This window comes from Typopeltis vanoorti, chromosome 9 (assembly GCF_054136105.1).
Source record: "Typopeltis vanoorti isolate ZY-2024b chromosome 9, IOZ_Tvanoo_1.0, whole genome shotgun sequence".
Lineage (NCBI taxonomy): Eukaryota > Metazoa > Arthropoda > Arachnida > Uropygi > Thelyphonidae > Typopeltis > Typopeltis vanoorti.
Window position 1 is genome coordinate 80378803 of NC_143557.1, and position 26581 is coordinate 80405383.

At 34.3% G+C, this 26581-nt stretch overlaps 1 protein-coding gene across 2 annotated transcripts in view; it reads right to left on the bottom strand.

The window, feature by feature from the left end:
- Sf3b3 (splicing factor 3b subunit 3) overlaps positions 1-23445 on the bottom strand; it is a 300761-nt gene extending 277316 nt beyond the window's left edge. Inside the window, exons 1-4 of one of the 2 annotated variants that reach the window (XM_090398423.1) lie at positions 23419-23445; positions 21808-22040; positions 19517-19593; positions 10370-10463 (exon numbers count right to left, since the gene is read on the bottom strand). In XM_090398423.1, coding sequence (XP_090254549.1) covers positions 10370-10463; positions 19517-19593; positions 21808-22033 — 397 coding nt within the window. In that variant the 5' untranslated portion in view covers positions 22034-22040; positions 23419-23445. Of the gene's footprint in view, positions 1-10369; positions 10464-19516; positions 19594-21807; positions 22041-23313; positions 23397-23418 lie in introns of those variants that run through there. The other variant, XM_090398422.1, reaches the window with a different exon arrangement.
- Between the last annotated feature and the right edge of the window lie 3136 nt (positions 23446-26581).

Consider the following 26581-nt stretch of genomic DNA (forward strand, 5'->3'; position numbering starts at 1 on the left):
TTTTTAATTATTTTATTATATATATTTTGTAATTGATCATAAAATTCAATATCATCATCTTCTCTTCCTTCTTCTGGGACATATAAACCAATTATCGTTAAATAACCTCTTCTTTCTATTTTTTAATAAAAATAGATCTTCTATCTATTTTTATTCTAGCTTCTATTATTGTTCATTCCATAATTTATAATATTTTAACTGTTTTGAAAGGGTATTATGAATCCAAATCATAACACTTGCTTGTGCTGTTTGGTCTCTGTCGACTCCACTATATATATTACATTAAAATTTTCAGTTCTCACGGTTCCTTTTAATTTCTTTTTTTGTTTCAGTGATTACTGCCATTTGAAAATTTCTTTTAGTTAATGTTTAAGCTAATTCTAATTTTTTATATGCTATTCCTCTAACATTCCAGTTTGCTATATGTATTACATTTTGTTGTTTCCATTTTCGTTTTACTTTTCAATTCCAGGGTCATTTTCCATAGATTCATTTCAAATACCTTTCTCTATTAACTTAGAAGTAAATTAATGTTCTCCATGTCAAGTCACTAGCCTGGCAATGGATAATCCAGTGGTAGGGCTGCCATCTTAAGGCTTCTGAACTTTCCTTCTAACAAATTTAGACCTGTAGGAGGAATATGATATATTGAAAGGGAAAGAGTAGATTTTGGAGAGGACATAAATATAGGCCAGAAATGGAAAGATCCTATAGCCCTCGAGTACTCTAATAACATAAGGATCATAAAATAAAAAGAGTTGGCTGATAAGGACTTATAGGAAAGAGTGAGTAGATCTTACTCAAAGAGGAGGAAGAAGAAGAGGACAGATCTAGCTAGGGGACCATGGGAGTGCCACATCCCTTACAATCAAGACGATTGCCCCTTATGGCCCTGTTAAAAAAATACTTCTTAAAAATGTTACCTCTTGGCTTCCTGAATTTACAAAAAAAAAAAAAAAAAAAAAAAAAAAAAAAACACCTCAAGCCATTTTGTTCCTCTCTTCCTCCCCACCAAGTAAATGGATTACCCAAAATTCACAAATCCGATAACCCCCCTCATCCCACAGTGGATACTACTGACTACCTCACCTTTAAACTAACCAGACAACTAGCTAATTCCTTATCCCCCCCCCACTCCTTCCTAACTGGTCATACTTCATATGACATAAAAAATTCTACGACTTCAAATCTTTGATCTTGAATTAAATTTTATGGAGGACTGATATTATGGTTAGTTTTGAGATCAACTTCTTAATTTCCCAACATCTCCCTTTTTGACACCTTAATCTCTTCAGTTTCTCTTCTTTCACTAACCAGTCTGGGTAGTGACCCTTCCATTAATGCATAGCAACATGCACATCTGAAAACCATGCTTGGCATTATGGGATATTAAGGCAATGGATTGAAGTCAACAGCCTCTGTATACAAGTAGCCTAGTAATGAAGATACTTCATGTGCAAATTTTGTTTGCTTACACTTGGATAATGGATTAAACAATAATGTAATTTCTTGTCAAGTACAATGTCCATGCTAGATAGTTTACTTGAAAGAATATCAGACAGACTACAGTGATGGAAGTTATCATCTTAGTCTATCTGACTAAGATGAGTTCTTCATATAGCCACATGAAAGAGTACCTTAGGGAGGATTAAAGTTTAGAAAAGAGAGACTTGTTATTTTTTCTATAATGAACTTGATTCCGAGATGCTGACTGGTGAGTTGAAAGAGGAATAAATCAATGGAAAACAACTATTATGCTTCACTGCAGCAAATATAAACAGGACTTTTTTTTTTTTTTCCAATCAGCAGATTTAAAAAAAATCAACCAAATCTTAATAAATATGGATGCACAAAAATTTCTTAAGAGCTGAGGAACAGTAATTCTCAAACCTCTCACCCAACAGTCAAGGTTGCCTTATTAGTGCAAAGAGAGCATCTGTCTTAGGACTTAACATCTTCCACAATATCTTGTGGTGTTGGTGTGCATCATCAATTCTTGTATCGTATCCCTAATGTTGTCGCTGTAACAAACAAAATACTGAAGCTATTAAATCTATGTTTAATTCTTTCTTTCATTTTATTAAACCTCAACATGAGCTTCAGCCAGCACTTAAGCCTAAACAAACAGTAACAATCACAGATAAAATACTGTATATTATAAACAGAGTGATCAAAATCATGATTAGTTTTGTTTATGTTAGACCTTACTGGACTATGAAGTTATGCAGCCAATTCCTTAATCTTCTCTCAGAACTGTTGTAAAAAATCTATTAGATTGATGTAGTCTTAGCCAAGTGACAATATCTTTTGTAGAGTAAATGATAGCCCTGACTTTTTTTCACATCCATTGTGTTTCTTAATATATTAGCAGTCTACAGTCTTGCCATAAATACTGTTACAGCTTCTGCACACCATCACATGAGCACAGTTCTATTTGTGGCACTGTATGCAGCCAACATTCACATGTTTATCAGAAGAAAGAGAGTTGTCTAGCTGTATGGGTTAATATGCAGTGGGGAGATTATGAGAACCATGTAACTGTAATAGTAGTTCTCAAAATTGGAATGCAGCTGCCTGTTATTTTCAATACACTAAAAACACTCAGGATCAGTAGAATATTTGTGTCCCAGACTATTAACTGTTATAGCGATACAGAAGACGTATCTGACTGCCAAAGAACTGGTTGACCACACTGCTTTAGAATGCAACAGCTTATGAAGGCACATCTCCACCGTAATTCTGTGAGAATGCAGAAATTGATGTTGCAAGAAATGAACATTTTGCAGAACAATGTCATGTGTACTAACTGATGACCTGGTGGTGAATGCCTATCATCAGTCTACTGGACATGTCCTAACACCACAACTTATGCCATAGAGAGAGTGATAAAATCAAAGGCACTTCTCCAGCAGTACAAGAACAACAGACACAAAGATATCCTCTTCACAAATGAGAAGATTTTCATTTGTTTAACTGAAAAGTTGTTTAACTGCCAAAACGCTCAGGTATATGTAATGGAAATTTTAACAAAGGCCTGCATTGTCTAGCAAAAAAAAAAAAAAAAAAAAAAAAAAAAACGTATTTCACACAAAAACTCTTATTAATATAGCTTGTGTACAAATGCCAATCAACCTGTAAGGGCTATCATTTTTAAACAAATATTTCATGATCTAAACATGAAATATTGGCACACAATCATCTGTGTTAATTTATCTTACATAAGAAAAACATTATTTAACTATCAAAATATAATAAGAATAAAATCTTTTATAATTACACATATGCAATAGTCCGCATTTTTTATAAACAAAATAAATTTCTTTTGTTTGCGATAGAAGTTTTTATGACAAACAATCTATAAAGAATAAATAAATATTATCTATTGAAGTATACGTTATATTTCTCTTTTGTTTTTATACTTCAAGTGATAATCAACGGTACCAATCAAGGGGCATTATTTTATAGTCCTATTTATTTATATGTGATTACCAAAAGTGAATTCTTATTTGTAAAATGGTGGTAACAGTAACTATAATATTTTATTTAATAAAATCACTTTGTTAGGTTACCGTATGAGTTTGTCACTTAATATATTTCAAAATATTATGGTTTTTTTTTTGTTTTTTTTAAACATAAAAAAGTAAACAAGAAGAACAAAAGGCTCGCAAATTTGAGAAAAATTTAACAAAGGGCTCAGGCGAGCCCCTTATAGCTCACAGCTGGGTATATGCCTGACATAGTCGCACAGCATGTGACATAGCACCCAGGATTCAGAGAGGTCATCACCTTGCATCAGTGGTAGTTTGGTGTGTGGGGGGGGGGGCGTATATGGCCCCTGAACAACACGTTGTTTCACGGTAGGCAGTGGACCCCTCCAACAGGGCACAATCCCTGCACACAAGGCAAGGACCACACGACAGTGGTTGGAGGCAAATGTACCTGACCACATATAACCATCTGATTGGCATCTGGAAGTCCTGATCCGAATCCGATGGATTTCAAATTGTGGCCGAGGCTTGAGAGAGAGTGGCCTACAAAAACTGACACCCCAGCATCTCTAGCCTGAAGGTGGATTTGGAACGAGAAGGCTGTGTGTGTGTATGTGTGCCATCATCAGTAGGTGACCTCATAGATTTCGAGTATGTGTGAAGGCAGAAAAGGGACATCTGGAACATTGAGTGCTGCTATATGTGGTTTGTATGTGTGGAAAGCTATAAATGATTTACTGATAGAACAAACGTTTATTTGCTCATAAGTTGTAACAGTTTTTATGGCTAGACCAGGTATCCCTCATAACTTGCCTACTCATGCAATGTTTTGTTGTATTTCTTTTTGTTTCTTGGGAGAATGCATAGAAGACAAAAGTCTGTCAAGAGAAACTACTTGCCATAGAAAATTGATCTGCAGCATTCTATGTATAAGAGAGTCACTGCTAATCAGTATGGTTGGGCATTTCTGTTAGCTATCTAGCTTGCATCAGTTTTTTCAGGGGACTCAATGCTACAATCATTCATTCAAGGTTAGTATACTTCAAGTTGTTTCAATTCTCTTTAATTTCTTAGTCACTCTTCATTTGTTGCTTTAAAAATTATTACTGGGCTTGCAATGGGATAATGGCAAGAACTCTACCAACTACTCAAATCCATATTTATACCCACATGTACATTTAACTACTACTAGTTCAAGGTTGGATTTTTATGTTGGGGGAGAGGTTAGGTTGAACACATGGAGAAAAATGTAGTGGGCAAATCATAAACTAACTAATCATCACTATGGCCAAACTGAAACATGTATTATGAAATTTACCATAAATATAGGTTGGCTTTTGTATACTCACTCATAAGGGTCAAAGCTGTATAACTGAGAGGAGACCTCTAGTACCCTTTAAAGGAATGCGGAGAACTGACGGCTTCTGACCTAATGTCCAATCCTCACAATCTCATGGTGCAGAGGATGGGCTGGAAATTTGGGATTTAGCCAACCAAATTGTATTCTTATTGGCTTAAACCAATATACAAAAGGATGGTACAACATGACCAAATTTCATGACGGCTGGGGCGTCGCCCGGTTACACAAAGCCCCCGTTGTTTTCGCCAGGGAACCAGGCGAACAGCGAAAAGTCAGCTACTGGAACAAATCTGAAAGCAGACCCCAACTCAACATCACCAGAGTTAAAGATTGGTACTATCAACATAAGAAGCCTGAATGGCAAAGAAATGGAGCTAGCGTAGGAATTAGATAAGTACCAGATCGACATAATAGAGGTGATGACTGAAACAAACAAAAAAGACAAAAACTGGTGACATCTTTCTGAGCAATAAATACAAAATGTTATATTCAGACAATGACAATCAAGGAAAAGAAGGAGTAGCCATAGTATTCAACACAAAATACGAGGCTAATCTTCTTGAATAGCAGGCAATCTCAAGTAGAGTGATGTGGGTAAATATCAGAATGGGGAACTGAACAATGAGACTTATTTGTGCCTATGGTCCCACAGAAGGTTCTACTAAGGTAGAAATGGAGGAATTTTTTGATGCTTTAGAAAAAGCAACTGACACAATGAAAAAGGAAAAGTTGGTCCTTGTTGGGGATCTAAATAGCAGAGTAGGAAATGATTGTCAGCCACACAAAAATATTTTGGGAAAATTTGGAGAAAACAGCAAAGCTAATAATAATGGCAAATACCTGTTGGATTTCTGCTCAGGACATGGACTGTTTATTACTAACACCATGTTCCAACATAATGTACACAAATTCACATGGAAAGAAGAGGCAAGGAATAAGAAAAGTCTCATTGACTATGTTATTGTTGATAGTGATGTTTTCTCCCTGATGCAGGACACCAGAGTGTACAGAGGATTTGAAATTGGAAGTGATCACTATTTAGTCTTGAGCAGGATAAAATTGAATTTCATATTGAAAAGAATAACACGTAAGAAAGTTTTAAAGCGAATAAAAGTTGAGCAGCTCTCAGATGTGAACTGTAGACTAAAATACACAAAGATTATTGAAGAAAAAATGAAAGCGTTTGAGAACAGGAACCAAACCTTGGTGATTCAGTAGCAAGCCTTGAAGAAAACCCTGATTGATTCACCCAGAGAGGCATGTGGTGAAATTGTCTGCGAGGATAGAAAAATCAGAATTCCATGGTGGACACAGGAAGTTAAAGAGGCAGTGAAGGAAAAGAAGAAACCATATCAAAAGTTCCTGGCAAATAAGTCAGCTTTTGCTCTTAGAGAATACAGAGACAAATGTAAGAAAGCGAAACACTGTGTAAAATAGAAACAAAAGTCATGGGAGGGCAAGAACATAGAAAATAAATATCAAGAAGGTGGTAAGATATTCTGGAGGTTGTTGAAGAAGCTTAGAAATGAAGGAAAGAGTGCTGTAAAAGGAGTTAGAGATAATAAAGGTGACATGAAAATGGGAGAAAAAGATATCCTTGAAGTATGGAGTAACTACTTCGAAAAATTGCTAAATGAAACAAGCAGTGAGCATAGAGGTAAAAAACACTCAAAAGGCATACATATCCATACTTGAAGTAGAAAAAGCCATCAAAGGCTTGAAATGTGGAAAGGCAGCAGGACTAGATGATATTCAACCAGAAATACTGACGTATGGTGGTATAAAAGTCTTACAGTTGCTGCACTGCATAGTTCAAAATCCTGATCAGAGGGGCAAATTCCCGATGATTTGAGTAGAGCTCTCATAGTACCCATATATAAAAAGGGAAATAAAACTGAATGTCAGAATTACTGAGGTATTTCCCTACTGAGTATTCCAGAAAAGATTTATGCCAGTATACTTGAGAAACGGTTGAGAAGAATTGTGGAAGAAAAGCTTGGTGAAGAACAAGCTGGATTCAGGCCAAATAGAGGCTGTCATGATCAGATCTTCACTTTACGACAAATAGTTGAGAAAGCATGGGAATATAACAGAGATCTATATTTAAGTTTTGTCAATCTGGAAAAGGCATATGACAAGGTGCCAAGAGAGAGAAGCTATTCAATACTCTACAGTCATATGGTGTCAATGGGGCATTATATCAAGCAATACTTAGTCTTTAATTGAGTTGTAAGTCAGCAGTTAGAATTGAAGGAAGATGGTTTAATGTTAAATCTGGTGTGAGACAAGAATGTATCCCCCTCTGTTATTCATTATCTATATGGATCACATTATGAAGGAAAATGGTATTAAACACGATATCAAAATTGGAGACGTTAATGACAGCTCTTTGTTTTATGTGGATGATGTTATACTTATCAATAAATCCGCTATGAGTCTGCAAGATTCTTTGACTAAATTGAATAACTGTTGTAATAGATATGGTATGAAGGTGAGCAATAAAAAGACAAAGACAATGAAAATAGGCAGAATCGTTGAAAATGTCAACTGCATTGTGAACGGAGAATCTGTGGAACTAGTAAAACATTTCACTTACTTAGGCACGATTTTTACTGAAGATGGTAAATTAAATATGGAAATAGACAACAGAATCAATAAAGCTGGTATAGTAGGAAGTCAATTGAATAAATTCATATGGAATAAGAGAGAGAAATTAGTCAGAACAGTAAATTAGCTGTATACAAGACGGTGTTCAAACCAATCAAATTCCTGACAGGTACCCTCAAGAGGCATATACAGGATATGATAGTACTACATGAAAAATTTACATCATTACTAACTTCCTATCTACAATTTTCCTCCAAATCAGTCGTTACTTGTCAAGACTCCAACATTATCGGATCTTATATTTCTATCGCTAAGGCACTTTGTACCATATCAATCCACCTATATCTTGATCTTCCTCTGGGTCGTTTTGCTGCCAACCTGGCAGAGAACACTTGTTTTGCCAATCTTTCCCCACCCATTCTGTTTAAATGACCATACTACCCGAGATTAGCTATGCTAACACATTCCTGGATACTGACAATATCAAGTTCTTTCCTAATATCCTCGTTTTAATATGATATTGCCATTAATGCCAACTGTTCACGCCTCTAATCTTTCTCAGGATTCTCATATCTGTGGTCTCTAGTCTTTGGTCAAGTGTTTTACTTCTGACCCAGCTCTCAGATCCATAAGTGGTGCAATAGAGGTCCATGCAGCGTGCATCGTGGTGGTGCAATGGAAGTCCTACTTATTAGACATGGGGGGGATTATATAATACACAAATAAATAAAAAAAGACATGGGGGGGAATATATAGTACACAAAAAAACAAAAAAAAATGCGATGACTCTTAGCTTATCTCCTACCCTGTTCTTCATGCTTTTGCATGAAAAACAGGGCGGGGAAAAATGAAATTGTGGGAAAAAAATTTGAAATTTTTTCCCATACATAGTTAAATGTGAGCTTTTATATCTTACTCAGTTTTAATGATTACTTTGGATGGAAAGATTTTGTGTTTGAATCCTTTTTGGGACATGAAGAACTTTTATAAGGGCTTTTCAATTGAAGGTGAGTTAGTTGGTCTCATACAGAGGCAGAAGGATTTTTCCCTTCTGCCTCTTGAGTTTATTGCACAAACAGGCAAATGGATGGATCAGTGAATACACCATACAAATAACATTAACCACCCTATCAGAGTGTTAAGGTTATAAAGAAGCCAAAATACTTTGCTGTGATTTGCCATTGCCCCTAACACACAGAAAGATGAGAGATTTGACAATATATTTGGAAAAGCTCACTATCTTATGCTAAAGGAAATTCACTGCAGCAAACTAATCTGATGGAATCTACAAATTTATGATAGTGAAAGAAGACTTCAATAATAATAAAGCAAACATTTATGCCACAGTGGGATTCAAATCCTGTTGATAGCAGAGTAGTAAACACTATTCACTCAGTCCCAGAGGTTGGGTGTATTGTATATCTGTCAGTGGGTGGCTAGATTAGTTTGAAAACTAAGTGCTACCAACAAGTGATTTTTTTAAATGGTAATTCGCCCTGCTTACTGAAGACTCAAAGTACCTCGAAACATACCATATTTAGCCTGTAGGGTAAGGTTCAAGATTATCTCTAACCTTTTAGCAAAACGCATCGTACTAATGTACTATTTCTCTCACATATGAAAAGTTGTAAATGTTTCATTGGAAAATTTGCAAATAAAGATTTGTGGTTTTGGTAGAGACTCAATAGTTTGTTATAGTGATGTTTGCAATATTGAAAGCTGGTTACAATACCATCTTGTTTGTGATTATTCAATTAAACTTTTTTTTTCTATATGATAAAAGTTGCATATGAAAAGAAAAAAATGATTATAGAATTTTCCAAATACACTCAACCTCACTAGAGTAAACCACTGCAACAAACTTGCTACAACAAACTGTTGAAAGTCCCAACCAAAACCTCATTAGGTGCAATGCTATACTAAAACATACCATCCACTGTAATAAACTATTTCTGTGATCCCTATGAGTTTGCTATAGTGAAAGATGACTGTACCTTGTCTTTTCTGATCTTATATTTTGTTAATTAAATGGAAATTTAACAATTGATTAAAGTTTTATGAGGGTCATTAAGGGGTGTTTTGTAACAGGTTAATATTATTAAAAAATAAACCAATGAAAAAAATTATAATGTAAATATTAATTTTATGGCTATTTTAGCCTATTTTTGTCTAGGAGTCCCCCTTTTTTTATAATGTCAATAACATTATAAAAAAAAGGGGGTCCTCCTAAACAAAAATAGGCTAAATAGCCATAAAAATAATATTTACTTAGACTAGTAACATGAGAAGTTTCCAAGAAATAATACCTATCATAATGTAAAATCTGTCCGCGCGGTTAGCCTAGTGGCTTTGCGCTTCGCAACCATATGCCTGGGGAAGGAGTGTCCTAGGTTCGATTCCCGTCGGAGACGTGAGGAGCTGAAGGATCTTCCTCAGCCATAGCCAAGTTAGCCGGTCTTGGGCGCGGGCAGTAGGGTTTTTTCCGCCAGTTTATCTGGTGTTTTTCATCCCGCAAGCAGGCAAACCGGCCCCTTGAACACACAGGGATACAGCCAAGAATACCTTGAGGCATAGGAGTGACCATTCTATCCTCGTATTTCGGTTACGAAATCCAAGCATGCTTGGAAGGTTGTGGGCCTTAAAGGCCTGTAAAAGCCATTGGGATAGATAGATAGATAATGTAAAATCTGCAAACAAAAGATGATCTATAAATCAACACTGCCCAAAACCTTGGATTTTTAGGTGGGTAAGAAAGTGATCTTATATCATGATATAGCAAGCTTCAATTAGAATCAACCATTTGGGTCCAGATAAGAAATATTCCTCTATATAAAATACTTTATTTTCTGTATAATCAATATCTATGAGATCTATAAGATACCTGACAACTTCAGAATGATAAAACAATACATACCAATCATCACAGCACGACCTTTAGGATCAATTGCTAAATACTGTCCAGGTACAATTCGACGGCAGCCACTCTTGCCAAATGTTTCTTGGTGGATCTAAATTTTTTTTTTAAACAAGTATATAATAACCTTATGGCATCAAGTCATGAAGTTTTTTTTTTAGAAATACAGTTGACCCTTGAACAACACTGGGGTTAGGGGCACCGACCTTCCACATCGTTCGAAAATCAAATCCGTGTATAACTTCTGACACCCCAAAACATAACTACTAATAGCCTACTGTTGACCGGAAGCCTTACTGATAACATAAACAGCTGATTAACGCATATATGCATATTTTATATGGCATGTGTATATATATATATATATATATTGTTATATATTGTTGCAATTAGAATCGACTCGGTATGTATACAATTATAAGATTTAACTCACTAGAACCCGAAAAACATCGGGTTCTAGTGAGTTAAATTTTAATCTAATAAATATATATATGAAAGAATGATCATTAACTCAGTTAACATACATATTTTTTTTTTAAAAACAATTATGTAGAGACTCTCTATGTTGTTCATAGTTTATTTAAGCTTCAGTGTTTTAGCGTTTTTTTTTCTTTTTTTTATAATGTCACCTGATGAAGGCTGTTACAAGCCAAAACTAGTCGTGTTTTAATATTAAAACCTTTTTACTTAAATCTCGGTTCTAGTCATTCCATTCTTTTAAAAAAAATATTAAAAAAAAAAATATATATATATATATATATATGTCTATATGTATATACTACATTCTTACAATAAAGCTAAAGAAAAGAAAATGTTATTAAAGAAAATCATAAGTGAAAATATATTTACAATACTGTATTGTATTTATCAATACCGTAAGTGTATGTCGTCTGTTTACAAGATGAACTGTATGTCTGTCAGTACCTATATTAGCATATAGGCTAGGCTACTGTGAGGTAGCCTAGCCTATATGCTAATGAATGAATCTTTATAAAAATTTTATTTTATGTTAATTGATTGATTTAACTAATTAATAACAGTTAATTTTATGCAGTTATGATTTAACACTGCATCTTCTTTAAGTTTGTTTACATTTCTTTTGTAAATGGCCATCTACGGTGTGTAAATGTTTGTGTGCGAGTTTTGATAAATTTTAATTTTCTATAATATTTGTGTATACTTTATGGTAGTAAATGATAAAATAGACTAGTATCTACATATATTTTATGCATTCAAAACATACCTAACTTTTTCTTGATTTTTTTCTATATTTCTAAGCTATGCGCTTCGTCTGTGAGCAAATTGCCACAAATCTCCAAAAATGTTTTCCAATATATTTATTCATAAATAACACATAAAAGTGGATCTGCGCTGTTCAAACCCACATTCTTTAAGGGTCAACTGTACAGGTTTATGCAAATAAAGAATGGCAATTAGTTAATGAGATAGTATCCAGGTCTAAATAATAAACAACAAAAAAATTTGACTTTTTTTTATTTCAAATACAAGAAAATTAACAAAGTAAAAATATTTTGCCTTTGTATCTTAATTATGTTACTTGATAGCGATTTTGGGAAATGCTCAAAAAACCACAAAAATAATAAATTAACATTCATTTTAAAAATTTTATGAAATTTACAAGCGTGTTAAAAAAACTTTTTTTATTATCCCGACATTTCGATCTTCACATCAAGATCATCATCTGGAGAAAATCCAGTATTGTAAATCAAAAATAAGAATTGTAATACTAAAAATAGTACACCAATTGTTTCTGAAAGAAAACCATCTAAAAGAATGTTTATTCCTGTCATTGTAAAAATAGAATTTAGCTTGATGTAAAAATTTATTTTTTATTTTATTTATTTTTTATTTTTATTTTATTTATTTATTTTTTTCCACCAGAGGTCAAGCCAGTAGAATAACATGTGATCAAATCATTGTTTCTCTAGCTTACAGTTAATGATGTAACTCAGCTTGTTCTGTATATTTATGTACGCTCCAGATGATGATCTTGATGCGAAGATCGAAACGTCGGGATAATAAAAAGTTTTTTTTAACACAGTTGAAATTCCATAAAATTTTTAAAATGAATGCTGATCACCGTGTAACCCTAAAAGAAAGGATTACGATAATTCGTGGAGATTCGACCCACAAACGATGTAATCAATATGGTAAGCTGAAGATCCAAGTTTCAAATATGATCAATCGACTGGTGTTTTTAAAACGGTGTAGGGACAGCGATATCACTCCTAATTGCATCAGGCTAAAGAGAAAATTCACTTCAAAGGCACAAAGAATATACCACTGCATGGAGAAAGCACTACTGAGAGAGAGAGAGAGAGCAGATCCAAGCTACTAGAAAGAACCTAGCCGCTACACAAAACCAGCTACTAAAAGAAAAAACGGAGCTGTCGCAGATATCTGGATAATCCTAGAAAGGATTACGGACAATACAGCAAACCACATCCAACAAACGAAGAAAGAAAACCTAATTTCCAAATTTCAAAGACAAAAAGAACGACAAAATCAGCCACTATATTCAAAGTTTGCCACAGTGAACAACAACCAACCAGAAGCAAGAAACAACAGGAGCCAGCAATCACCCACAGGTATCAATAACATAATTAACCTATCTAACCACGCTCTAAACAAAGACGAAATCTCTATACTTAACAAAGGTTTAAATTTTGCTATATAGCACCGAAAACGATAGACAAACTCGAAGTTATTTGTAATATGGAAAGAGGCCTAAGATTCATACCTAATAACATAGCACACAAAATACATATAGAAACTGTGAACATTTTAAACCATAACAAAACAATAACAAGCAACATAACTAAACACGAATTAACAGTGATAAAATCACTTAAAACAAATCCGAACATAGTAATAACCAGAGCCGATAAAGGAAATGCCACTGTCATTTTAAACCATACCACTTATATAGAAAATATGAATCTGCTGGTCTCTGACAATAACATACAAATTAGTTAACTACAACCCAACTAACAGAACAAAAAACAAAACAGAGAAACTACTTAAATCAATTACCACATGGCCCGAAGATACAGTCAAAAAACTGTTCCCTCATTACGCACACTCCCCTAGAATTTATGGGCTACCAAAAATTCACAAAGAAAACACCCCGCTAAGACCTACCGTTGAAGGAATTGATAGCCCGACGTATCACTTAGCCAAAAAATTAGCGGCAACACTCAAGGAGTTGGTAGGTCATTCCCCTTCCTATATCAAAAACACACAACACTTCATAAACATCATCAAAGACATTACATTAGAAAAAGATGTTAGAAAAATTACATTAGAAAAATATTAGTCAGTTTTGACGTCTCTGCCCACTTTACGAATGTCTCAATCAATGACACAATCCTTCTCCAAATTCCCTCCAGATATCACAACGCTTTTTGCGCATGTATTACGATCAGGTTATTTTGTATGGCAAAATGCCTTCTACTTACAAAAAGAAAGCACAGCCGTGGGCTCGCCATTATCCCCTCCCCCCCCCCATTGCTAACTTTTACATGGAACATTTTGAGCAACTTGCCCTAGATTCCTTCCCTCTATAACCCAAAGTCTGGCTTAAATACGTTGACGATGTTTTCGCGATCTGGTCCCATGGCCACCAGACATTAGACATGTTCCTTAGCCACCTAAACAAACAACACAAACGCATACAGTTCACAAATTAAATTGAAAAACACAACACACTTCTGTTTCTAGATACACTTGTCACACGTCTTCCCTCGGGCAATCTTTCCTTCACTGTTTACCGAAAACCGACACATACGGGACAATATATACACATAAACTCCTACCACCACCCAACACAAAAACTAGGTGTCATCAACATGCTAAAAAACATAGCTCAGACGATTTGTTCTAGTGAACAGGCACTGAAAGATGAATTTAAAATTATCAGTAATAACTTACAAAGAAACGGATATAGCCAAAACACTATAAACAAAATTCTCTACAAAACCACAATAAAAAACAAAGACAAACCAGACTACAGTAAAACTATAACCATTTCCTACATTAAAGGAATATCAGACAAAATAAACAGAGTACTACAAAAGTACAACCTCAAAGCCACCTTTAAACCTCCTGCAAAAATTAAAAAGCTTACTCAACTCATCCAAAGACCCACTCCCTCCACTAGCTCACCCTGGAGTATACCGGATTTATTGTACTTGCAACATACCATATATAGGAGAAACAGGACGCACTATTCCTATTAGACAAAAAGAACATAAACAACACATTAAATATAATAATTATGGTGAAGCTGGCCTTTCTGATCATGCCCTGAATACCTTACACAGAACTGACTGGAAAACCACCAGCTGTCTACATCACACTAGAACATAGTATGAACGGAAATTCAAGGAAGCCTGTGAGTTTTAACAACAATGATGGTTTAAAAATCCCAAACATATGGAAGGTATAAATTCGACCTTCCTTACCAAGAACACCTATAAACAGGACTGTAGAAAATCCAGTATTGTAAATCAAAAATAAGAATTGTAATACTAAAATAGGACACCAATTGTTTCTGGAAAAAAAACCATCTTAAAGAATGTTTATTCCTGTCATTGTAAAAATAGAATTTAGCTTGATGTAAAAATTTATTTTTTATTTTATTTTATTTTTTATTTTTTTTTCCACCAGAGGTCAAGCCAGTAGAATAACATGTGATCAAATCATTGTTTCTCTAGCTTACAGTTAATGATGTAACTCAGCTTGTCCTGTATATTTATGTACGCTCCAGATGATGATCTTGATGTGAAGATCGAAATGTCGGGATAATAAAAAAAGTTTTTTTAACATGGTTGTAAATTCCATAAAATTTTTAAAATGAATGCTGATCACCGTGTAACCCTAAAAGAAAGGATTACAATAAATTAACATGGCCATATGGCTGCATTAATTAAAATTAAAAAATCATTTGAGAGACATTTTAAAATTAAGCTAACAGCTGTAAACCTTTTTTTTATTCAACATTAAAAAAAATTGAACGTGATTTTTTTTTCTTATGTCTGTTACAATTTTTCCTGTTTCCATGACTCTATTGTAAATAACTGTGTACTGTGAATCAGTTTGTGTGTGTGTACTCTGAAGATCATGGTTAGAAATCAAGTGAACACAGACTGAATGGAACAAGACCTGATCCCTGGCATACAAACACTGGTCACCTTTCACCCATCACATACATCAATTTTTGATACCTATCAGTCAACCATCCTCATCTAAACCAACAGTTTATAATCCAATCACATATCTTCAAACTTATGCAATAGCTTTCCATGCTGTATCCTGTCAAAAGCCTTAGCAAAAGTTCTGAAGTATCATCATGGTATATCCATTCTTGTCTAACTCAACTGTAACCTTATAAAATACACTAAAATGAATTTTACAATAAAATATTATTATAAAACTCAAATGTGACCTTCCCTTAATAAACCTATGCTATGCACTGCAAAAGTACAGATTCTCTGTTAACCCTTTCTTCTTCCTTTTCCCCTCTTTTATCCTGCGGTGTAGAGGGTCTTCTATTCATTTAACCGCAACCATACACTAGGATAAGATGGTTAACCATATGCCTCCCGGTAGGAGTCTTGAGTTCTCAAGTTCTTGAGTCTTGAGTCTGTAGGAGTCTTGAGTTCTCAAGGCTGATTTGCCTGCTTGTGGGAGGAAAAACCCTGCAGTCCATGCCTAAGAACATCTAACTTGGCTATGTCTGAGAAAGATCCTAAGCTCCTCACTTCAGCAATGGGAATCAACCCAGGACACTCCTTTCCCAGGCATATGGTTGCAAAGCGCATAGCGGTATATCCTATGTCTGTAGGAGTCTTGAGATCTCAAGGCTGATTTGCCTGCTTGTGGGAGGAAAAACCCTGCAGTCCATGCCTAAGACCATCTAACTTGGCTATGTCTGAGAAAGATACTAAGCTCCTCACTTCAGCAATGGGAATCAACCCAGGACACTCCTTTCCCAGGCGTATGGTTGCAAAGCGCATAGCCACTCGGCTAACCGTGCACTTTTTTTGACACAGTTTCTGTTAATCCATTTCACACTAAACTCTAACTTTTCCAATATCTTCATCACTTTGGAAATATTGAAACATCAACAGTTAGTTACATCCAGCTTTGCATGACCCTTGTGCAAATAAATAACCATACAATTTTTCCATTCCTGTAGAATCTCCCTTTCCTGAAACTCAAGTTATAGTTATATAGCCAGATTAAATGAACAGACAATTCTGCTGAACACTCTCTTAGTATCTGTGCCAAAAGTGAAACAATCTTTTCTTCAATCGACTACCTGCATATCATTTGCATTCCTTAGGATTATTCTTTCACAATCATTCATTCTTTTACTCAGCACACTGGTAAATTCTTTTAGGTTGCCCTTGTCATGCAGAGTGTGTTTCTTTTCATATTCAGTCAGACATAGCTTTCCATACAATACTTGTAACTTGACTGATCTGACATTTTTCTTAACTGACATTCATCTTATAAACAAAGTATTTCTTCCACATTCTCTTTTTATTGAGAATCTCTATCTTAATAAGACTGCACATTCATTTTACAATGACTATTTATTCTTTGAACTCTAGATATGTCTTCTGATAATGAACCATTTAAGCACTTTTAATGTTTCCCATGAGCCTCCGTAGCTCGGTCAGTATAGATGAAGCCCTTTGGTCAGAAAGATCTGGGTTTGATTCCTGTCACTGAATCAAACCGACAAAAGGTGAGTTAGCCAGTCTCATGTGAAGGTGGGGGGGGGGGGGGGTTCACCTGGAAACTTTGATTTTTCATCTCCCCAGAACATGCAAACCAGTCCCATGAGTGCACGTGGATTACAGTCATGAATACATCCCAGCCATAGGTCTGATTTGTCAGCTATATGCCAGTCCTGAGCCTGGATAAAATGGGGGAAGGACAGGGGAAGGAATGGTGAACCATCCTATAAAAATCACACCAGGAACACTTTGTGGGCAGAAGTACTTGCCTACAAAGTCACCTAGGGTCGGAAATGACTGAAGGGATAAAGCACCACCACCACCAATGCTTCCATACACTGTATATATCCTTCCCATCCAAAAACTGAAACCAAGCATAGTATTATTCTCCTCAGCTGGACATAATTTGCTGCTTTATAATTCAACATGTAACCTTTTCTTTGTGCTGGAAAATCAGATGCACAATGCAAAAACATAGCTTGATATGAATGTGTTAAAGCAATGTTACTAAATTTCTCTTTTTTACTGAGAATAACCTAATTTGCCTACCTCTCAACTTATTCATAATGTGTTTCAACATCCTGTTTTCATAACGTTGTTATGTTGAAACATGTGGGAGAGAGTATGAGTAGGAACCAAGCAAAAGCAAAGTTATGAAAGGTTTACAGTTAACCTGTGTAGTAACTGAACCCTAGGCTCATGTTGCTCCTTTAAGTTTAAATGAAAATATAAGCAAGTTTTTTTGTTTGTTTTTTTGTTATGGAGCTCCGTACTTGAATGAACTATTTTTGGATATAGTCGATTTATGATTATGCCATGACATGTGGCTAAAATTATGTTGTTAATGAAAGGAAGTCATCCATTTCATATTTATTGCTGAAAATAATGATATCATTAACCTATCTTGGTAGTTTTAACTTCTTCTATACATATGGGGAACTAAGTTAATTGTGTAGTGAATCAGCCTTTAAATTAGGATAAATTATTTTGGGGGAAAAACATAAAATTTAAAAATATGGAAGAATAATGAAAATAAAATTGGGATATAAAATGGAGAAGTAATACATAAACACATCCGCGCGGTTAGCCTAGTGGCTTTGCGCTTCGCAACCATATGCCTGGGGAAGGATTGTCCTAGGTTCGATTCCCGTCGGAGACGTGAGGAGCTGAAGGATCTTCCTCAGCCATAGCCAAGTTAGCCGGTCTTGGGCGTGGGCAGTAGAGTTTTTTCTGCCAGTTTATCTGGTGTTTTTCATCCTGCAAGCAGGCAAACCGGCCCCGTGAACACACAGGGATACAGCCAAGAATACCTTGAGGCATAGGAGTGACCATTCTATCCTCATATTTCGGTTACGAAATCCAAGCATGCTTGGAAGGTTGTGGGCCTTAAAGGCCTGTTAAAGCCATTGGGATAGGATAGGCATACATAAACACTGAGATATAAAAGTACTGAATAAAACCAATGGTATAAAATTAATGAGTGAACTCGATATGAGAACACTAAATTAAAACTAATTATAGAAGCTATAGATAAAATTCAAAATAAAAAAGATATGAAAACAAAGAATAAAAAGAATAGATATAAAATTATTATATAATGCAAGATCAAATAAAAATAAGATTTTAAAAATGCTTATAAACTTAAAATATATTAAAAATATAACTATGTACTAAAATTGGATAGTAACAGTAAGCAATAGATGGCTGGTATGAGAAAACAGATATCCATGATATCATTATTTTCACTAACCAATGAAATAGATGCCCTTTTTCGATTTAACGACATCTCATGGCATAATCATCAATCCACTGTATTAAAGTATTTTTAAAAAAAAATAAATAAATTCGCTTATACATTCTCAAATAACTGCAATTTATGTTATTTATTAGTTTCATAATTTTTCTGGGTTTCTACACCCCCCCCCACCTGTTTCCACATAAGCATTCTTTATTTCATTCTTTCTGTCCACAACTTCTTTGAGGGGTGAATTGGTACACTTCAAAGTTGTAGAAAGGAAGAATGTTTTCATAAATACTGAATTATGTGTCATGCTCGTGATGTAAATAATTTGTTATTATAATCAGCTCTGTTAAAACACATTAAATGTAAAAGCATTTTGCTTTTACATTAATATCACATTAATATGTTAGATTTCATGAAAACACATGTACATCAGGTATCTGGTATATAAAAATTCTACATTTTTAGTATCATTCTGAGTTTCCTACAACAATGAATTTACCAATGTTACAATACCTCTATGAAACAAGAAAAGTACTTTAATAATATACATCAATATCAGTAAATATGAATCAGTAAATCATAATTTGCAAAAGTAATTACAGGAGGCTATATAACCTCTGCCCTGTGAAAACTTACTTTTTCAAATACATTCTTACTTGGATTATACTCCAAAATCACTATTCGACCAGAATCTGATCCAATCACGAGGTAATCTGAAAACATTTAGATTAAAAGTCTTATATTATTATATATATATGTATAACATAAAAACAATTATGCCTATAACTTTAACAGATCTGATGGAAGAAGCATCAAACTTCAGAAGGAAAGTGTTTTATAAACTACCTAGATACAAGAAAGTTTCATAAACAGTTATATGCATGATCAGCTAAATTTCAGTACTGGATAATAGAAAAAAGTGAATTTATTCAAAAACTACACGGAAAGTTAGGAGAGCACTACATCTTTGCTCAGAATGTGAGATAAGAAATTTGCAATTAGCTTTGTCATGGAAAAGTGCCTTGTACTTTTTTTTTATTGTTTCAATAATTTTAAGTTAGTCTTATTCTTTCTGGCCAATAATATACTGTTGGTTTCACTGGCTGTGAGTCTTGCTACAACATCAAGTACCTTGAAATTTGTTTGTGATCCACCAGACACAGGATATTCAACTAATATTGAATAGTTCTGTGTTGCCCATTGAGTGTTGTTTTAATAACACTTCTTTCCTCAATTTCAGAACAAAATATATAATCACAAAGGTCTAGCTATGGATTACTCATTCTTAACTAGCCAGTTCACTCAGAGAACTTTGAACATGCCTTAGAAGGAGCAACAAACAAAAAATAAAAGATGTTGATGACATTTTCACAGTGTGGCTGGGTACAAGAGAAATAACAAATCTGTAAACCACTTCAAATGAGATGCATCCAAAGTTACACTTTATCCACGAACTGAAGCAAAAAGATTGTTCCCATACTTTGATGTAATGAAATAAATCTCTACTCGTGATAAAATTACTTATGAAATGAATTTATCATGGAATTTAAATTCACATGAAGAAAGACAGACAGGAAAGTACTACCTGCATTTTACATCATCAGAACTCTCAGAAAAAGACTTATAGGTACATAGAAAACAGAACAAAAGGATAAACAGTGATTATGATTATAATCCAAGTTAAGTATGGATGTTAAGACAGGAACCAGAATACAAGATTACTCAAAATGAGATCACAATTAAAGGGCAGTTACTCTCTCATATATAAAGGTGATAGACAGAATTAGATATTCCTTAAAAGCTAACAACATCAGTCATTTTCAACTACATAACTAATTAGTTGTATAGATCAAAGCGATCACAACAAATAAAAGAAACCAAAAAAAGAAAAATGCGCATACAGGTTTAGTATTCTGTACCACAGAAATTTTCTGTAAGAGCTATGGAATACTAACCACATTATATATACCAGAACAACAAAGAAGATAGCCATAAAAATCTTATATGGGATTTCTTCATTTTTTAGAAAAGACTCAATATGGATCGTAACAGTTGCATGGAAAATTTGCATTTGATTTTTTTTTTTTTTCAGAAAAAGAATATGAGTAGAACTATCAATAATACACGGGTGTGTTTAAAAAAAAAAAGACCACACAAAATAGGGATTCATAATGATGCACAAATTTTAATAAAACTGAAGCAGCTATCAGGAAGTGATCAATACATTTAATAATAATAATAAATCTGTCCTTATCAACATTATTTAGGTCTTACAAATTTCTTACAAAAAGCAAATATGCTGAGTATGATATGCTAGGAAATATAACAAGACTTTATAATAAGAATTAGAGAAGAAATAAATGTTGGAATAATCTTAAAGAGATATTTCAATCAAACCATTAAAGTGGAAGTAAGCACAAAAAAAGCAAGATGACAGTAGGTCATTTTTATTCTTTAGATGTTACAAGTAAACCATATGGTGAAAAAAAAGGAAAGGAAAATAAGGTGCAGCCAATGTCATTAATAATAATTTAATTTTTACATCTCATTTAAATAGCAAATGAAGCTGGATTATGTGAACTGACTCCTCAAACATACTGGAATTATTTTTTATTTATTTATTTTGCTCATATTAATATCCACACTTATAATCATTAAGATCAAATCGCTAACAGAGAATTTTAGTCTTACAATCACAACAATGATGCCATAAAATAAATAAATAAAAATAAATCATCAAATGCAGTCTTCTTCTCTGTATTATATATTCATGCAAGTGATTATTTTTTTTCAAGCATGTTTAACTTTAGTAAAAATTCAAAGTTATCACAGAAATCTATATTAAGTTTATCAAACTGCACATCTTGTAGTTTGGCATTAATTCAAATGATACTACTAAAATATTATTTAAAATATTTCAGATATACCTTTTGATCCTCCAGTTAATCTGAATCCCATCATGGAACGAATAACTCCGAAGATTTCTATTGTAAGTAGAGTATGAACCTTTCCTGTATTAGCATCTGGACGCAATAGTTCTAGAATTTTGCCTCGTGAAACTGCTATTTCCTGCTGCTTGGTACCCGAAAAATTACCATGCACAGCATGAGTAATTCCTGTTGATCTTTGTAGAGTTAGATTATAGAGAAACATGTTGAAGCTGTTTAAAAGAAAAATAAAAAAAGAAAATCAAAATCAATTTAATTAACTATACTTTGAATGTATATTTAATTTGACGGTATTGCTTAATGTGATTAGTCATGGGACATTATCGTTTGCTTTCTAATCCTGTGAGATATTTGTATTTTATCATAACATCACTAATATGCTAGTCAGGAAAGCATTATGTAATGAAAACAATTATGCAAATTCTCCAATGTGTATTGGAGAATTTGCATAACATTTAGATAGCCGTTGGATCAATGGCTAATGTATCCACTCTCTGACCAACATGCAGTGGGTTCAAATTTCACGTTGGGCATGGATGATTGCGACTGTCTTGAAGTGAGTGATCAATTTCATCACTTGGTGTAAGACAAAATGTCCTCAGCCTACCCATGGTACTAATGCACTATAGGTTTATAACCTTTCACAAATGGAAGTGACATTAAAAAATAAAAAAAAACAGGAATGAAAGGAAATTATAACATACAAATACAATACAGAAGAATGAAAAATAAGACACTTGACATTCAACATTTAAACCGCCACTAATTTATTTTTTTCTAATAACTTAAGTGACAAACTACTAAACAGTAATCAATGATAGAAATGGACTAGTCTCACCAGTCCGTATTAACAAAGCTTTGAGCATTTTGACACTAACAGCAGGATCTTTATAGAGGCTTCTCAAATTAAGGCAAGTTAGCAGTCTTATACACTAACTCACCTTCAACTGAAGAGTCTCATACATCTGACTTCCCTTCAAAGGAAGAATAACTTTCTTTCCTGAAATCCAATGTTTATCTCTGGCAAGCTGATAAGAGAACACATCCAATTAACAAACAAATAGAAATGCATTTGTAGGCAAATTACTGTAGCACAGATTGGAGATAAAAGATAATTTGTGTAGTGCTTTTCAGGTGGAACTCCATGAAGGTACCTTATATATATATATATATATATATTTACAACTAATAAATAACTTAGCACCTCTAAAGGAGAGTAGGAAAAAAACGGTACAAATAACATTATTAGCTGGTCTGCACTTGGTGTGGGGAAATAACTGATCTCCGACTAATCTGTCTTATTTATCACAAATAAAACGATTCACGTATAATAAATATTTAATCAATTTCGTTATTTTGTATCATGTTGTGTTCTACTTTATCAATAATTTTCATGTAATATATAACATACGCCAACTAATGTTTTCAAATTTTAAATAACTTAGTTTCTTTATGGTCATCGTATTTATCTTACGCATTGCATACCTATAATTTATTCTAAAATATTTTATATTCAGATTTTCTAATTTCATATATCTAAACTGGCATGATAGAGGTAATAATAATAAACGAACAAAACAACAAACCTACTTATTAAACACAACAGTTTCTATAGCAGATTCATACGAGGTGCACAGCAGGTGTCTCTGAGATGACGGAATTCGTAGGTGAAGAAACTAAATAAATAAATAAATAAAATTTTCAGAATTTAGAGTATTAAAAACATAACATTTTAAAATTTTAAATAAAATAAATAAATAAAGAACAATAAATAAATTTAAGACGAATATCTTTAATAAATGATTTGCACGAACTACAAATTATGATTACTTTAAACTGGCCAAGAAATTACACTCTTGTTTGATCCGTTATCCAAGTGCAAACAAAGTCATTTGTAAAGAAGAACAAGAATATAATTCTTCGCAAGTTTAATTTCGTTTGCAACGAAGTAAAAAAAAAAAAAAAAAAACTTTCCAAATGTGATTAATTGTAATAGGATGTCGGCGCAGGAGAGCGAACGTCAAATCAGTGTTACGAAATGTAAGAATTTATTTCAATAAGCAATTATAAAGACATTCTCAGCTGACATTTTCATAATATATTCTCATCATTAATATTCTCATCATTAAGAATGGGCGTGATATTTTTTTTTATTAGCCTTCTATCCTTTTTCAACATTCTCTCAAAATACAGGTAACCAAATCTATAAATAGGAGTCAGACAGCTTAACTTCATATGACATGTTCAGTCGACATTGCTTCCACCTGTAGAGAGTTCAGTGATTGTAGAAGGATAATGGCCTAAAGAAGATGCAGCAAATGACATAGAGGAACCTCAGTTACTTTCAGAGACAACGAGGACACATAGTGCATATGTATCACCTAACAGTCAGCATTAATATTCTACATTAATTTCAGTTATAGGTAAGCTGTCCATTCCAGTGCCTGCTATAGGCTTAAGCACAAGAGGCAGCGGCCTAGGGGCGCAATGGCTTTGGGGCGCCAACATCGTAAAAAAAGTAATAGCATTAGTCGAAATAATAGTCGAAGCGTTGGCAGTACGACCAGTGCTCCCAAAATGCTCTTTTTAATAAATACGCACTTTTTTTTGTCAATAACTAGAAACTGCTTTTAACAATGAAGAATTTTATATGCCTGTCTTGTCTTACAATGCGTTGATAAACTGGCCTAGGGACACCGCATACCTTCGAGCCGGAACTGGTCCATTCTTAATGCACTCCAAATGAGAGACACTCGATCTCATCTCAAGAGGTCATCCCTGAAAGTTGAATAAAGGTGTGGTTAGTAGGTGTATGAGGATTACATTTTTTGCTTGGAAAGTGGTGAATGAGTGGAATGAATTGACACAGTCAGTTAAGAGTGCTTTTTCTGTTAATGGGTGTAAGGACAGGTATGATAGATTGTGTGGATAGATTGGATCTCCCGCGATGAGTCTTCGGACTCCATGGATGTGCCATATAATAATAATAATAATAATAATATAATCTCATGGAATCAGGAGCATACGAAGACAGAAAAGACCATACGAAGACGAACATAGTTCTCTTCCACCTGAATTGCAGTTCACCAGTCAAAATGCTCAAAGTATAATGCCACAGCGTGACGCTGCAAACGACGCATCAATACTCGATCGCTCATTGGTTCTAGGCTCCATCAGTTACCAACAATATTGATAGTGCTGATTCTCAAACTGCTGTCATGGATCTGGAGCCCAGAGAGAGAGAGGGCTTGCCTTTTGTTCTTGGTCCTACACTGACTAAACTACAATCCACGAAGAGAGAAAGAGATGTAGTGGGAAAGGAAGGAAGTGTAAAATATGAAAACAGACATGAAACTGAACTTAGAAAGACGGTCGAAGATATGAGAACTGATAGGTAGTCAAAAGGAAATTCAAGAAAATGAAATCAAAACTGAGTTGAGGGCGATGAATAGAAAGATTACGAAGCTCGAGATTAGTTTAGTGGATACAGAAATGGGTAGTAGAGAGAGTGGAATGAATATGAGAGCAAGGGAGAGAGTGTAAATGATAAAAGTCGAGAGAATGGAAAGAGAGGGAATGATAAGATGTCATGAAAGTGCAGGAATGAAGGAAAGAGACGAAAGCGGGAGAGCATTTCTAGAAAATATGGGAAAAGAGAGAGTGAAGGATGCTAATGTGAGTAAAAATGAAGCTATGATAGTTAAAATATATATGGTGATTCGATCACTGAGCGTGCAGAATAACATGTCAAACGGCGCTTGCCAGATTGAACACTGGAGAGAATCACTTTTGCAATGAAGAGAGGAGAGTGTGGAGGTGGTGTTAATGGTGGTTAGTACAAATTATCTGACACGAATCGTTAAGCAGATAGCAAAGGATTTAAGAACAATATTAGAGATTGTGTAGAAGAAATGTCCTAGGTGTAGGACAGTGAATGTGCTTCCTCGATTTGACAATGCGAAGCTAAGTAGAAGTATGATGATAATAAATGATATGATTGCAAAAATGTAGGAAGAGAGGTGGAAATAGTTAAACAGATGATGTCCTAACTGGAATAGAAGTAGAAGGATATAATATTTTCCAAATGGATACAGGAAGAGAAGCACAGAGGGGAGTGTGTTTATGATAGCTGATGAAATGCACCTTCTCAGGATAGACAGCCAGGAGGATATAATGCATGGCTTTGAAAGTGTGTGGTGTGAATCGGAGATAGCCAGAACCAGATATACACTTAAATGTTCCTATTCACAAGGATATGCTGAGGGTGGTGAACATGAAACGTTCAGGCAAATTGGCTTGGAGTGTGGAAATTGTATGGTCATTATGGGAATTTTAATCGTGGTAATATAAATTGGAGATGAAATAACCTGTGCTAATAAGGAAACTCATTTCAGAGTTTGCAGTGAAGGTAGGTTGAACCATATGTAGAAATGAATGTTGCTATAAGCAAAAAAAATGAAAAGGGTTATGAGCAGCAAATTTTATTGGTGAGTGAAAAACATGTGATCTTTATGGGGGATTTCAATTATGGCAATATGCATTGGACAGAAGGAGTAGCCTAGGGTAATAAGGAAACTCATTTTCTGGAATTCTTGAGAGACAAATGTCATAGACATCATGTTTTTGTGGGAACCCGAGGATGAAGAGTTTGGGATTTGGTTATAGCGTCAGAGGATTTGATTGTTACTGAAATGTAATGCTTGCTTCCACTTGAAAGTATTGGCTTGAAAGTTTCATATTGATGCAAAAGTCT